This window comes from Solanum dulcamara, chromosome 4 (genome assembly GCF_947179165.1).
Source record: "Solanum dulcamara chromosome 4, daSolDulc1.2, whole genome shotgun sequence".
In the NCBI taxonomy this organism is placed as follows: domain Eukaryota; kingdom Viridiplantae; phylum Streptophyta; class Magnoliopsida; order Solanales; family Solanaceae; genus Solanum; species Solanum dulcamara.
Genome location: NC_077240.1, coordinates 14,623,772 through 14,638,983, shown reverse-complemented (window position 1 = coordinate 14,638,983; position 15,212 = coordinate 14,623,772). Strand labels below are relative to the sequence as shown.

The following is a 15,212-nucleotide window of genomic DNA, read 5'->3' as shown; positions in this document are numbered from 1 at the left end:
TCACGGCAAACATCTAGTGGTAATTTCAATTTGAGTTTTGTATAATTCGCACGATTATACAGTTGAGTTTTGTATAATTCGCGCAATTTATACAAATGTTGTGCGCGAATTGAATTGTATAGCGAAATATACAACACTACAAATTGTATAGCGAATTATACAAACGTTGTGCATTGAATTGTATAGTGAAATATAAAAACGTTGCACAAAAATTGTGAATTGTATAGAGAAATATACAAATGTTGCGCGAATTATACAAATACTGTTATAACTATAGCTACGAATTGTAATTAACAAATTATAGTTATGTAGCATAATTAAGATATTTTTAAGTGGCTATATAAAAAAAATAATTATATAGTGTTATTTTCCAAAACAAGCTTTATCATTGAATATTGAATAACTGTATTTATCAAGACTTAAACAACATAAATTAAAATATATCCCTTTTTTGCTTCCGTTAAAAAAATAAATTTAAAATTTCATAATTTTCTAACCGATCATTTTATTGATTAAGATGCCACATCAATATATGATGTTGATGCCTATGAAATTCCAACTTCATTTACTATGATTTTGACTTCCATAAGACAGATGGATAATATTCTTTTTTTGCTATAATTGATCAATCATTTAATTAAGGCTTGGTTGCATATGAACTTACGTATCTATTTCGCTTTATTCTCACACACTTCATTCATGAATATACAACTAAAATTAAGTAGTTCCTCACTTATTTTTTAATATTTAATACATAAGTAACACAAATTATTTTTAAAATATTTATATATAATTCAAAAAAAATATTGTATATCATGAGTGTGGAGTGGGGTGGTCGAGGGACATTGAGAATTAGGAGGAGATAATAAACTTGACATGTTTGTTAAGAATATATTTTTTTCAACTCTTAAAAGTCATTTTTCTTATTTGTAAGAAACTTATTCTCTTAAAAAATGATTATTTATTTAAAATATTTTAACAAATTAAATATAAAATATATTTTCATCCGTACCAAACATGTACACCCTAAATCTTTGAAGCCACTGTGTTCTATGGAGTATTAGTTAAATCATGGTTAAATAATAAATTAAATTAAGCAACCATATATATTAAATAAACGTTTGGACATGAATTATGTGATATTTAGAAAGAAAAAAAAATCAATATTGTACTTAAAGTTAAAATCGAAAAAATGAAAAGTTGTTTGGTAGCTTTAGATCATATATAAGTAATATTATATTTAGATGAAATAGCTAATACATAAATAATTAAATTTTATGTAACTCAATCTTATATAAAATAATACATAACAAACAACCTTCAACATTTGAAAGTAATTGTGTTTGGATGTGTTATCTCCATCATTGATGTGTAAAAATCCTTTTTCTTTTGGTTTTTTTTTTTTTACATTTACATATTATATATTAAATTATTTTATTTGTTTTAATGCAATCAAATAATCTATCACTAAAAATTAACTAGCGGTTGAAAAAACACTTATATATATATACCCTATTTTGGTTAAACACAAATTCATTCAACTCCTTTTCTCTTATCTTTTCTTTCCCTCCTCAAAACTAAATTTTATCTTTCGTGAAGAACTATTTTATAATAATAAATACTTAAAACCCATGCATATACCAAACAATTTCTAAATATCCTTAACAAAATTCGTAATTTCAATTTCATATCCCTCCAAAACAACCTCTCATTTGTTTTAACTTCTTTTATTTGAAAATTGAATCGTCACTTGTAGTCGCACCTCTTCGCATCTCCCAAAAATCCCTCCCTTTTTTATTTGCAAAAAATCTTGAACAATTTTCACAACAACTTGTACCTTTTTCTTCCTATCTCTCCCTCCTGCGCAGCCAAGAAAAAAAAAAAAGGATTCAATTTTTGCGTCACCCATTAATTGTTAATGCAGTATTATACTTAAGTCTCTTGCAAAGTTTTCAAGATTTGCCTGCTATAACTAAGGTTTAACAACTTTATTATTCTTTATTATCTGTGTTTTTAAGTCTTAATTGCTGTTAATTAATGCACTGTTAACTTCTTCTTCCAGCTTGTTTGCATTACACTCTGTGCATTGAATAAAGTCTAGATCTTTATGGTTTTCCTTTATTTTATTCATATTTTGTTGCTTCCTTGAAATGGGGTTTTCTTTTTTTTGGAAGTTTAGTTGGTGATTTCTGGAAATATGAGGTACATTTTCACTACTATTTTTTTACAAATGGGGTTGTCCGAAATTTTAGGTTAATGGGGGTGCGAAAAAAGACAATTCTTGATTTTACTGAATCTGTTGAAATTTTTGGAACTCGAGATTTGAATTGGGACTTGGGATTTTATCTTTTTTTGAGAATTTTGTGGTCTAGGTTAGAGAACTTGTAATAGAAGCTCACTATTAAAGTAAAAAATTGTAACTTTTTGTATGTTTGTTACTTCATTAACTTACAAGATTTACTTGTCTTTTTCCTTAGGTAAATATCACATGCGGCACCGTGAATTTAGCTAGGATTTGGGTACTTCTACGCAGTTGCCAAATGTCACATTTTGTTGGTTTCTTTGGGCAGCTTAAGAAGATGATGTTGCTTTTTGTTGTTCAAGTTAGAAGTTTGATTTGCTGATAAAAGAAGGTTTAATTTGAGTAATTTTACATTGAATGTGAGAGTTTGTGAGAAAGTTCAGAATAGAAAAGACAGACTGCTGTTGAAGACTTTTGGTATTTTTGGGTTTACTAGATTACAAGATTTCAGGAAGGATTGTGTTTAAGATAGTTGAAAAAATCGTATATATATATATATATACTGGAGGCATTTGTCCGGTTGATTCATTGTTGGAAGCAGTTTTAGGTTCAAATAGTATAGTAAGGGTTTTCAAGGCTTTCTCTTAGAGATATTGTGAACCAAGGGCAGAAGTGCTTTGCAAATGGGGCACTATGCAGCAGTCTGGGATCATACAGCAGCAACTGAAGTAACAAAAGATTGGAATGGGATTGAACAGGTTGTGCTTCGGAACCTTCAGGGTGCCTCTGCACGGGTTAGATTCTGTAAACTCCCTGTTACTTTAATTAGATCTAATGACTTGATGATTCTAAGTGCATCTGTTGGATCATTTATGAAGGAAATCACCTTTGAAATCTTCGATCAATTACATAGTCGTTAGTTTCATTGAACTGCTGTAATTGGAGTGGGATCTCCTTTTAGCAGACCAGTACTTCCCCCAACCCTCAATGATTATTGACAGTTTCCCTTGATTCAGGTTAGCTTGCAAGGAGGACAAGTTACTTCTTGGCGGAATGACCGAGGGGAAGAGCTCCTATTCAATAGCAGTAAGGTGAGGTTTTCCATTTTACTAGCAGTTAATTCTTGTGAGTAAAACTAGTATTTTGGCTAGTGATTGAGATCTATAACTTCTAGGATTTGAGCTTTTTTCTTTAAGTTTTATTTTTTATTTTATTTTATAAAGTTCCTTTAAGTTCTATATCACTTTGTCTCTGGTGTAAGGGTTGGAACTAGAGGTTTCTCCAATGTTGTAGACGAGACAGCAAAATGTGCAAAGTTGACTCATTGAGGGTGTTTAGTCCTACAATTTCAATTTGATGTTTGATGTAGGCAAGATACTTATTAAATCATCTATTAATTGCAAATTGCAATGCTATGTGCTTAGCGAAAAGCTGTATTTGTAATTGAATAAGTGTGAAAGCTGATTCTGTTTCTTATTCTAATTTTGCTCTTATGTTTTAGAGCATCTTCAAGTCTCCAAAAGCTACACGAGGAGGAATCTCTGCTTGCTTTCCACAGGTACCTTTGAATGTGCAATTCTATCTATCTTCTTGAATTTCTTTCAGTGAGTTCTGCCCAACATTTTGTTTGATTATCTTAATTATGCTGCAGTATGGAAATGGTGGTTCACTTGAGCAACTTGGATTCACAAGAAACAGAATCTGGACCATTGAGGATGACCCTCCATCTTTATACTCATATGACCCACAAGGAAAATCCTTCATTGACTTGCTGCTCAAACCTTCAGAAGATGATCTGAAGTTCTGGCCCCACGGGTATGGTCTTCAAGCCTAACAAACTGTAGTTGGTTCCAGTACGGAGCTTTAGATATTGAATCAAAAGCAATTCATTGTCCATATCAAAATCTGCGATTGTTTTAAGTTGAATGCATATAATCTTTATATCTCAAAATCCTCTTTGCTTTTGAAAATGACTTCACGAGAACGTGATCATAAAATCAGCTCCTATATAAATATCAAAGATGAAAAGGACATGAAAGAACAGACTTAAATTAGCTAACTTGGAAGTGGGATGCTTTCGATTTCATTAAATTGGAAGCTCTCGAGATTATTTTCTGCTGAATTATAGTACCTATGTTATTGTGACCATGATGTCAAAAGTAATTCATAGATAGATAGGAAAGGGAAGTACTTCCATGCTAGAAATGGATGTCAACTTTTGACTGTATTTCATGTCAAAAGTCAGTTTTATGCTTATTTGGTTTCTTACAGTTATAGCTTTTGAAGTTACTGATGAGTCTCTTCATTAATACCTTCTAGTTTTGAGTTCCGCCTCCGGGTTACGCTGGCATCAGATGGAAGCTTGTCCTTGATATCTCGTATCAGAAACATTAATGGCAAACAATTCAGCTTCTCATTTGCTTATCATACATACTTCTCTGTTTCCGACATAAGGTATGTTATTCCCTTTTTGTTCTTTTGTAACTGGGCTGCATTGTCGTACCTTTATACCTTTGCCCCTCTGTCCCTTCTTAAGGTTTCTGCAAGCTACTTTATTAAAGCAGACTTTCGTTCATCGCCCGAGGCTTTTGTTGAAACTATTTCTTTTATGATTTTTTTTCTCACACTTCTTGAACGATTCTTTTTCATTCAATAGCCCCTCTCCTATAAGAGAAGGAGCTTTCTCCTGTTTATCAACATTTCTATTGATGTTGGAAGCATTTATGAGTTTATCAGTTCCACGACATTGTCGTATATTTTTTCTGCAGCAGTTCAAATTTCAGAGAAGACAGCAATTTTGTTTTATATCGTCATTATATTGTGTGTTGCACAATAATTTAATGACTTGTTTTTTCCAATATCTTAAGACTATTACTTGAATCTTATTCACAGTGAAATAAGGATTGAAGGTTTAGAAACACTGGACTATCTGGACAACCTGTGTCAGAAAGAACGCTTTACAGAACAAGGAGATGCCATAACTTTTGAATCTGAGGTATATATTTCAATACCAGCTACATAATCTCCAAACTTAGTTGTTATAGATGAAAGATGAAATATCATCATTCATGGTGGCATCTTTAAGATATCTTCAAGAATGGCTATATATAAGACTATCACAATCTTGGACGACCCTTTATAATGAGCCCTGAGAAAGACAAGGAGTGATCCTTTTTGTGCTCTATGTAACCACAGTAGTCAGAATGTCAGATCAATTCCAAATTGAACAAAGTAGCATTAGTGTAGAGTAAATGGATAAAAACATCCCTTAACTATAACTGAAACTTGAACTACATCCTTATATTATAATAATGAATAAATAACATCCTTGAACGCCGTAAAAGACGCAAAACTAGTAGAAGGAAGCAGCTCCAAACAGAAAATGTGCCATGCATGTGACTTATCCCTTCAAATCTACCATTATCGTCCCCTCTTCCTAGCTTCTTCAGCAAGGAGCAAAAACATAAGCTGGCTAGTTATTGACGTTTCTTTCGTTTTCATCATTTGGAAAAATATAGATGGGAAGAAGTGGATACATGTTTGGTGAGATTAATTTAAGATTTTTAAAAAGCTTCTCATCTATATTATTCCAATTTTAATGTTCAGACAAAGTAAATATAATATCGTGTGAAAATGAGATACATAATTTGTTTTTTACAACAAGAACAATATATTCAGTGTAATTCTATAAGTGGGTACGGAAAGGGCGGTGTGTACACAGTCTTACCCCTACCTTGTGAAGGATTTTATAATTAATATTTTACTTCGTGTGTTACATTACCAATTTCAAAAAAAATAAAAATAGTTTACTTCGTGTGTAAATGAGATATGCATAATTCGTCTTTTACCTTTATAACTTGAAGTTTTTTATGTGTAAAATAATAGTTACTCACTTGGAATTCATAAAACAATTTAAAAGTTTACTAATAATCCAATCATTCACGTGTTGAAAATAACAAAGATATAGGTATCCTCGTCATTTTTGGTAAGAATATTATTGTATTAATGTTTTGTTTCTACAACAGTACAACTGAACAACAATGTATTAATTTGATATTAAGGTGTGCTGAATCTTTTTAGAGTTAGCTCCAGCTTTCATGTCCCAAGTGGCATAACATAGGAAGGTGGCAAAAGTATTGGATTTGTGGGATAGTTATGTGCTTCTGGTTGAACCCGTTATTTCTTAACATAAAACTAACGGAAGGATGTAACTTGTAAGTTTTGGGATAGTTTAGGGATGCTTTTTACTTATTGTGATAGGGCAAGGATGTAGCTTAACATTGGGTATAATTGAGGGATGTTTATGGCCATTTACTCCATTATAGCTCTAAAGCTAATTGTCTAGACAATGTCCTTGCAGTCTCTCCTTAGTCCTTAATCTACTTGAAGCAAACAGATTAAGAGGACGAAGGTATGCAAGCAAATTGGGATTTCTTTCATGCTTTACTAAATTAGAGGTAAAAAAAATAATACAAATACAAGAAACTTCAAGTAATTATTATCAACAGTTATAGCTAGAGCAAATTGTCAAAAGGTTAGAACTATATACTTACATGCATCCAAGGGTTGTGGCCTAGTGGTTAATGAAGTGGGTTGGGCACCATGAGGTCTCAGATTCGATTCTGAGCCGAGACAAAACAAAGAAAAGAACATCCCAAGGGTTGACAAAGCTTAATCCTTGTCTCGCCAATTGAAGTTCCTTCAAATTCCGAAGATAGGAACTTCAATTGGTTAGACATTGATTGAACTTTGTCAATCCTTCGGATATTCTTTTCTTTAATGAGAATTGTTCCCAAATAGACACTGTCTTGATGTAAGTAAATTAATTCTGACATTTTAAACATTTTGCTCTAGCTATATTTATTGATAATCACTTGAATTTTTTTATTTACATCTGATTTAATACACATGAAAGAAAATGCTTTTTGCATGCATACCTCAGTCCTCTTAATCGTTTCTTAACATCTTATGTTGTTTCTGAATTTTATTTGAAGAAATTGAAATACTTAGGTGTTCCTTTTATTGTTGGATTAAGAAGTATTTATGTTTCTTGCAGATGGACCGTGTCTACCTTAGTTCTCCAAATCGCATCGCTGTTCTTGATCATGAAAGGAAACGAACATATCTGATAAGGAAGGAAGGATTGCCAGATACTGGTGAGTATCTTCAATTTAACATGGAGGGAGATAATGTCCTCATTTGGAAGTATCCACTAACGTTTGGTGTACCCTTAAGGCTATATTTTTACCATGATTTACTTCAGTATCTCTAGTCACGCATACCTGATAATATCTGTAATCTCGAGAGAGGTACTTCCTCCATTGGCAAAGAATATAGCATCAATACAAGGACTTAGGATGTTGACGATTTATTTTGTAGTATTATAGACACTTTTGATGCATTATAGCATATGATGATATAAGTTGCCAAAGAGGCATGAAAGATCCTACCAACTATAATTTGTATAGCTAAAACGTTTTGGTATCTTTGTCCTTTTTCAGTGGTGTGGAATCCATGGGAGAAGAAAGCCAAAGCAATGGCAGATTTTGGCGACGATGAGTATAAGCAAATGCTTTGTGTTGATGGAGCAGCAATAGAGAAACCCATCACATTGAAGCCAGGAGAGGAATGGACCGGTCGTGTTGAGCTTGTGGCTGTACCATCGAGTTTTTGTGATCTTTGATCCTTCTAAGTCTCAGGAGAAACATTTTAGTAACGCTCAGCAGCTTACAGCTTAATGAGGAACTTTAAACTCTATACTAGGTTTATTTGCTTGTTAATGATGATGTTATGAGGTGTTTATACATTAGAGCCACCAAAGCCTATCGTTTTTTTAGAATGGCTGCTTGGTGTTTTGTTTTTTGATGAGTAAAGTTGTTTGCATTGCATTAGTATTTCCAGGATTGTGCAACTGGTTCTGTGTTGATGAGTGAATTTCATTTTGGTGAAGAGAGGATTAAACTACTGTGGTTTGGAAATTATACAGAATAGCTTGATTCGTTGCTGTCACCATATCTTTTTATTGAACGTTGCGTTTAAAGCTATTTTGCCTTAATCTCGAAAGATCTGGATGGATATTGGTCCAAACACCTTCATAACAACACTTCCTGTATTTAGATTAAAATGCAAAATCCTTGTACTGAAATTAGAAAAAGACCATACCAATTACCATAAACTTCTTCAATACTTTCCAAAATAACTTCTAACTTCCACATTAATCATCAATTTTAAGAGGGATCAGTAAATACACATCCTACAAGCACTGTAACATGACAGAAAAGACAATAGGCAAAGTCAAGAAACACTAGGAAAAATCATTTCTCCACAAGCCCTCACCGAATGGTAGCACTTTTTGATCTACCATTGTTTGAAAAAATTTGCTGCTCGGTAGCACTTTTTGATCTACCATTGTTTGAAAAAATTGCAGCAGCAAATCCAGGACTCCTTTTTTCCCTTTGGGATTTGCAGCAAACTGGAAACAAGCAGAATAAACTAAGGGTCAAAGAATCTGCATAGATAAGTACCTCCTGCTTTAAATAACAGGAAAAGGAAGACTGATTTTTTGCGTATTGTATCATGCAGAAAAGGTAGAAGAATTAGATTACGTTGTGATTCAAATATAGATTGCACTTTCTTAATTGGTTTACAGATTGTAGTCCTAGTGGCAAGTGGCTGTTTTCATATAGTACCCTTTTTCCCAATTAAATGCAACTCCAGAAACAGCATGCAGAGAAAAATTTGAGGCACCATTTTACTATGTTAAACCTGAAGATTACCAATTTATGCTAGAAGATGACAAGACCTTTCGTTTTCTTAAATAAAAGATTCCGCCATATATTATCCATCTCCATAAAACTAATTAAATGAACTCGTTAGAGTACGGACTAGCCTGGATATCTCACAGAAGGCCTGATATCACCCTATTAGAGATATTGATTCAAGTTATAGTACTTCCTCAGAGCGATTGAACTAGCCTTTTGACTAAATAGATATGGGCATAGAGAGGGAATCCTGAACTACAGGAAAAAAGGAGGGCTACTTGCCAGCAGAAGGAAAGGAAGAAGCAAAAGCTTTCACATGTAGCCACTCATGACTGAACATATTTTTCGATTCTAAAAGCCACTCTTAACCCCCCTCCGCCCGGGAAAATGAGAGAAAGAATGCTTCAAGAATAATATGGAAGAAACAAGCAAGACAAATTTTCTTTGCTTCTCATTTTCCTCGAGAAAAACATTAGCAATCTTGACCAAAAAAGTTCACCAGCATTAGATAATCTGGAAGAGTATCATCTTACCAAAAACTCAATAAACGTTCCTCAGCTTGTTAAGAGCCGTACCCTTGGCGAATCACCAATGTCTGGGCATTTTCTAACAATATCTACAAAAAGAGCAACAGGAGATGCTGAAAGTAGAAAATTTTAAAGAAACAATTATACCAAGTAGGTAAGAAGGCAATGAGTAGTCAGTCTTACTTCTCGGATGTGGCTTTCCACTGCTTTGCAGCCTTCAACTGCTAATTGCATGACATTTTCAAAAATATCAGTTGGTAGTTTAGCATCCATCTGCAGCACAAAAGGTTATTCATCGATTCACCAGGCCAAAAGCCTTATTCATTCGTTACTGACAATAGGAGTCAACAAACCTGCAAAAGGGTCACTTTGTCCAACTTAGGTAAAATTCCTACAGTGACATCAGCGCCTCCAGCACTATCTTCCAAGTAGTTTAGATCTGTTTAACGAGTAATCTCAACTACATCATTCACATATTAATACTGGAAAAGAATGATATTTTTGAAATAAAGAACTGGAAAATCAACTAAATTTTCAGAATTAATTTACCAAGAAGAGGTGTGCTATTCAGGTATCCAGCACTGCATGATGTGACGAGATCACGCATGGGAATACCCGCGTCAGCTAGTGCCAGTGTGGCAGCATTTATGCATGCTGATCTTGTACCTAAATAATGCACTAAACTTAGTTAGAATGCACTTCTAGAGGGAAAATAAAATAGAAGAACTGCAAAATATGGGCTGCATGCAGTGCCAGACAGCTAAATATCTATTCTGAATTTCTGATTGATTCTGAAGGAGAACAACAGAAGAATAGAACACTAAAACACCGTTCTGCTTACCTCCGTCTGCTTGGAGAACTTGGACATAAATGTCTATCTGAAAAGCAAAATATCAAGAAATTGTAAATGGAGGTCAGACTCCATAACTTATTCAAGTTAAAGATATTATGTGGACCACTGAACCTGAGAGCGAGGCATCAGGTGTGTCAATATGCAAGCTTCCATTGTCTGGCGAATAACAAGAGATATCTCTGTGGATCTCCTAAAATTGAAAACAAAGGTATCATTAAAATGACACCGTGTAACCAGAAGTAACACAGATTTTCTTAGTTAATTGTTGGTAATCATAGATTTAATAATTTCTCCGTAAAAATAATAATCATAGATTGAATAATTTTTCTTGGTTAATTGTAGGTAATCATATATGTGATAAACTAAGAATTGAAGTACTCAGATTAGTTTTTTTTAAAAAAATAAAAATAAAAATAGGGCGGTGGGGGTAGGGTGGAGGTGGTGGGGGGGACGTACTAAGATTAGTAATTCATGAACTGTGTTTACTACCTAGCTTCATTTCAAGATAATTTTTGCATTGTCTGTGGAAAATTTGTTCAGCTGCCTTACCATAAAAGATTATATTTTGGGCACTACAAGTATTCCTAAGATCTGCTTCTCTTTCTATTACAGGCTACAGTTACTATCCCAGTATCCTAGCATCATCTTTCTTGGCTGGACCAGTGCCTGAACAGTCCCAAAGTCTTCCATTAGGTTATAGAATATTTTCTTTTTTAAATAACCAAGAATCGCCGAGGACTAATGGCACAAGGTTTAAAACTGGGTGGAAGCCAGCCCTCTACCCTTCCCACTTAAATACCAGGCTTGTGTCTGAGGCAGGGTTTGAACCCATGACGTGTGCCAAATCCATACGTCACTAGCTACGCCCTTACCAATTACCCCCAAAAGCCCAGCATCTATAGCATATGCTTTCTTATCCACCCAATAACCGTAAGTGCTCTATATGCCTTCCATCTTTTGAACCACTAAACAGCTTCAGTTCAGAGCTGGGCTAACTGTTCTTCTACCACCACCAGTTCTGTAGGATATTGTCCATTGAATTTTCAAGCACAGATGCAGATTTTTTTTAAAATAATGGAACTGTCAGCAGAGCAAGATGATATCATCGCATGGGTGAAAACACATAAAAATAGAAGGAAAAAATGAATGACAAGATAACATGGAATCACCTGTCGCCCTTTGTTTTTCTCCGGCGATCGCCAGTGCTGAAATTAGCCATGCTATACTCGCAACGTACCTTAAAGAGTGGCAAGTAAACATCATATCATCTCACTGTTAAGGTTATACATCTTGCAGTAAAAAAATTCATCATGAAAGGTAGTTTACCAGTGCCTGGTCATTCATCTGTTGGCTCCTGTTCTGAACCTGAATGATGAAACTAACAATTGAGACATTTGAATGAACCTTTATATAGAGCAAAACTAAGACCAATATCCTTATCATTGATCACAGTGGTAGTGATTAGATACTTTTTGTAAATATGCATATACACCTGCATACAGATATCTATCCAATTTGCATACCAGTGTGATACTCTGTGACTTCAAAAAATAAAATCATCGACTGTAAATTTTCCCTCATTTTCCTTGATGGATGTTCAATGCACTGAGCACCTACGGACAACAGGCACTAATTTGATCATCTACAATTGCAACATCCAGTATCTTTAGGAGCTTTCTTCTGCAAAAACTGGACTGGATGACATCTTCTATGATTGAGCTTAATGTCGTTCTAAGCAGTTTGCTGCAATGATGCATCCATACTACGCACTCAACATGATTAGGATCCTTAAATTCAAACTAAACTTCCACAGACACTATCCATTTTAAGCGGCAACAGAAGTTTCATTGAGAGCTATAACTTTGACATGCTAGCACATACAACAATTGATTTTAGTGCATAATTACATCCTTTGCACAATTTCTCCTGTTTATGCTAATCCTTGATAAACACTTCTTCTACATAACACTTTCTATGTTGAAGACAGTAATTGGCATTTAGACATAACTAATATGCATTTCAAACTTTTAACTCCTAGTGAATCAAGATACTCTTAAGTCCCCGTGATAAAGTTTACAGCCTAGTAATGTATCTGCTCTTTTCTGCTTTTTTTACTATTCATTCAATAAAATTATTGCTGAAAGACCAACTGACGCAAAGACAACAAATCAAATAAATCATGGAGAAGATGCCTGAAGGCAAGCACTAATTCACAGTCGTACTTCGCAAATTGACAAGTTTTCAAAACGGAAGAAGTGCGAATTTACACAGGTCTTCTACAATAGCACTATCTTACTTCCCTTTTTTCCTGCTAGGCTAATAACCTTTATCAGCGAGCTAATATTAACTCAAACAAAAATACTTCACCTGAATCAATCTCAATAAATTCCTTATTCTAGCACACGTGTTAACCAATTAAATTTAATAGAAGTTTATTGTTAAAATCATTCCCCAGCTACTCAGTTGACTTTGGATAAAAGTCAGGCATAACCTTAAAGATAAAGCTATGATTAGCAAATTTAGGATAATCTACAACCATGCCATTCTCTTGACAACTGAACTTACTCATGTGATAAGTAATAACTGCAGAAAATGACACGAAAATGAGCCTATGATATGATTCAACCTATAAGCAAGGAAACAGCAATAGATTTGCACAAAACCATAATAATTAAATAGAAGTCTCTGTTCTATATTGAAGATTTAATAGTATTAGGAAAAGAAAACTGGAAGTTATACCATTAGTTCATTTCATTCCATTTAGTTTGATTCAAGTTCAAAAGTACACACACAGACTACTAAGTATATTGTTGGCTCAATGATCAGGTCTTGGTTAACTCCACTAATATATTTTACTTAGGAGTTGCAGTTCAATGTACAGAAGCTAACAGCATTACATATGGCAGTTAGTGCTTCATCTGCAAGCATTCACGTGAAGATGTGGACCTCCTCCTACATTGTACAGTGGCAACTCTCTTGTAGTGTGAGATTTTGAGGTGGTTCAAATTGCAATGGGTGATACCAGGAATAGTGAAGGAGGTAATCACAGCTAGAATCTCAAAAAAATGTACCAAAGCTAACCAAAATCTTCACTTTTGTTCTGTTAGGCATCTCAGATGCCTGATCAATTAATTACTTTACTGCATCAAAGGAAAACCTCAATGATGAGGACAATAGAATATCCAATGAATTATTTAGGAAGGCAACTTCACATGGCAGGGCTGGTAAGGATTTTGTCTATTATGGATTACATGATGCAAGGAATATCAAATATGGCTTCCATGATGCTTTTTATGGTTCTATCATCCTTTTTCAATTCCTATGTGTTTTTTTTATGGTTTCAGCTCCCTTTGTCCTTTCATCGGGCTTAATGTTTATTTCCTTCTATTTGTCCCTCTTAACCTTTCTATTTTTTACTTTATACTTTACGACATTTCATTTCATTAGCTTATCATTTTCTTATTATTTTCTCATTTCTTGACTGATGTTAGTCATTAAGTTAATAAGGTTCATACTTAATGCTATAAATTCAGAACCATGATGAGAGTAAATAAAAATATTAAGATAACAATACAAGGAGATGTGGTGCAACAGCATTAAGGGGGAGGGAGGCAGGTTTGTGATTGGGAGAATGCTTCTCCGCACCAGACCCACCTTGCCTTGCCATTCTCATGCCCATCAATGAAGAACCAAATGATAATGCCAACAAACAACAAATAATTCGATTCATCGAATCAACAGACTGAGTGTTAGGTGAATTTACCTCCCTAGGACCATAAACTGCAGCAATGACTTTGGTATTACCCATTTCAAACGAAGCGGAACTGCAAATAATCATAGTAAACAAACTCATTTGCAGGTAGAAAGAGATTCAGCCTGTGGAATAATTAATTTAACTCAAAAAGAAAAAGTAGTTACAAAGTGAGGTAAAGATTAAGTTAATAGAAAGAGGTGTTAGTGGTTACCCATCTGCTCTGGATACAACCCCTATTTCAGCACGAAGTTGTCTCATCTGAAAGTATAAAGAGAGATGAATCAAAGTAATGCTAAGAGAATGAAGATAGAAATGCTAAGTGTAAAGAGAGATAGAAACCTCCATGGGACGGCGACCATCTAAACGAAGACCTTCGGGATTAACGTACTCCATCTTGTTCGCCCGGAGAAGACTGGGATTGTGCAAACCCCCTCAGGTTTTACAAGACACGCTGTAATCAGGGTTTTGACATTTTCAATATTTGGAATTTATTTTTATTTTTATTGCCTACCCCTGCTATTTACTCAAGTTGAAAAAAAAAAAAAACTAAAACTTAAAATATGTAATTTAAGCCCTACGAAATTTTCATGGAATTATAAGTTCAACTTTCAAGAATTTATATTGGAGCAAAAAAATATTTTTCTTGACAAATATGGTATGATTTATGGTCAATACAATTTAGAAAATTATGAAGTTTTGTATTTAATTTTTAAGAATGCATAAATATTAGATAATTTCCTTAGATTTGTCCAAGTTAGATAGATAAGAAGGAGAAATTGTCGCATCAATCAAACTCTATATGAGACACTTATGAATAAAAGACAAAAATTTTAAATTCCGCAAAAAAAAATCAACCCAATAAAAGTGAGGAATATTTTGTATCGCTCGTGATATATATCTCAACTCAAACAATTATTTCAAGTGCATGTTTCATAAGTTGGCATAGCAAGGTTATGAAAAATCATAATAGGTAATCACTTGCGTTGTATGTGCCATTTGTCATTTAGTTAATACGTCTGCTGTAAGATTGAAATCTGATATATATGTTGGCGAAAGATAATAAGCAACGCCTAAA

At 33.9% G+C, this 15,212-nt stretch overlaps 2 protein-coding genes across 3 annotated transcripts; one reads left to right on the top strand and one right to left on the bottom strand.

Annotated features, from left to right (window-relative positions):
• The first annotated feature begins 1,576 nt into the window (after positions 1-1,576).
• LOC129886490 (putative glucose-6-phosphate 1-epimerase) lies at positions 1,577-8,206 on the top strand. 2 transcript variants are annotated; one of them, XM_055961195.1, is made up of 9 exons: positions 1,577-1,977; positions 2,478-3,036; positions 3,259-3,333; positions 3,744-3,812; positions 3,894-4,057; positions 4,562-4,696; positions 5,135-5,237; positions 7,299-7,398; positions 7,744-8,206. In XM_055961195.1, the coding sequence occupies exons 2-9, from the start codon at positions 2,926-2,928 to the stop codon at positions 7,923-7,925; spliced, it is 939 nt and encodes a 312-aa protein (XP_055817170.1). In that variant the 5' UTR covers positions 1,577-1,977; positions 2,478-2,925; the 3' UTR covers positions 7,926-8,206. The 2 variants fall into 2 exon arrangements, with proteins under 2 accessions (XP_055817170.1, XP_055817171.1); XM_055961196.1 differs by having other exon boundaries at positions 1,579-1,977; positions 3,744-3,800.
• A 170-nt stretch (positions 8,207-8,376) lies between these two features.
• On the bottom strand, positions 8,377-14,607 carry LOC129886491 (exosome complex component RRP41 homolog). The gene is made up of 12 exons (XM_055961197.1): positions 14,477-14,607; positions 14,349-14,395; positions 14,147-14,207; positions 11,710-11,748; positions 11,553-11,620; positions 10,495-10,573; positions 10,372-10,408; positions 10,080-10,196; positions 9,884-9,969; positions 9,714-9,803; positions 9,537-9,619; positions 8,377-8,714 (listed from the first exon to the last, which is right to left on the bottom strand). The coding sequence occupies exons 1-11, from the start codon at positions 14,528-14,530 to the stop codon at positions 9,566-9,568; spliced, it is 732 nt and encodes a 243-aa protein (XP_055817172.1). The 5' UTR covers positions 14,531-14,607; the 3' UTR covers positions 8,377-8,714; positions 9,537-9,565.
• Between the last annotated feature and the right edge of the window lie 605 nt (positions 14,608-15,212).

Coding starts and splice junctions, on each gene's coding strand:
- LOC129886491 (XM_055961197.1), bottom strand. CDS start 14,530: ATGGAGTACGTTAATCCCGAAGGTCTTCGTTTAGATGGTCGCCGTCCC. Junction 10,409..10,494: donor ACCTGATGCCTCGCTCTCAG/GTTCAGTGGTCC, acceptor TTTGCTTTTCAG/ATAGACATTTATGTCCAAGT. Junction 9,970..10,079: donor GAATAGCACACCTCTTCTTG/GTAAATTAATTC, acceptor CTCGTTAAACAG/ATCTAAACTACTTGGAAGAT.
- LOC129886490 (XM_055961195.1), top strand. CDS start 2,926: ATGGGGCACTATGCAGCAGTCTGGGATCATACAGCAGCAACTGAAGTA. Junction 3,813..3,893: donor TTCCACAGGTACCTTTGAAT/GTGCAATTCTAT, acceptor ATTATGCTGCAG/TATGGAAATGGTGGTTCACT. Junction 4,697..5,134: donor TTCTCTGTTTCCGACATAAG/GTATGTTATTCC, acceptor TCTTATTCACAG/TGAAATAAGGATTGAAGGTT.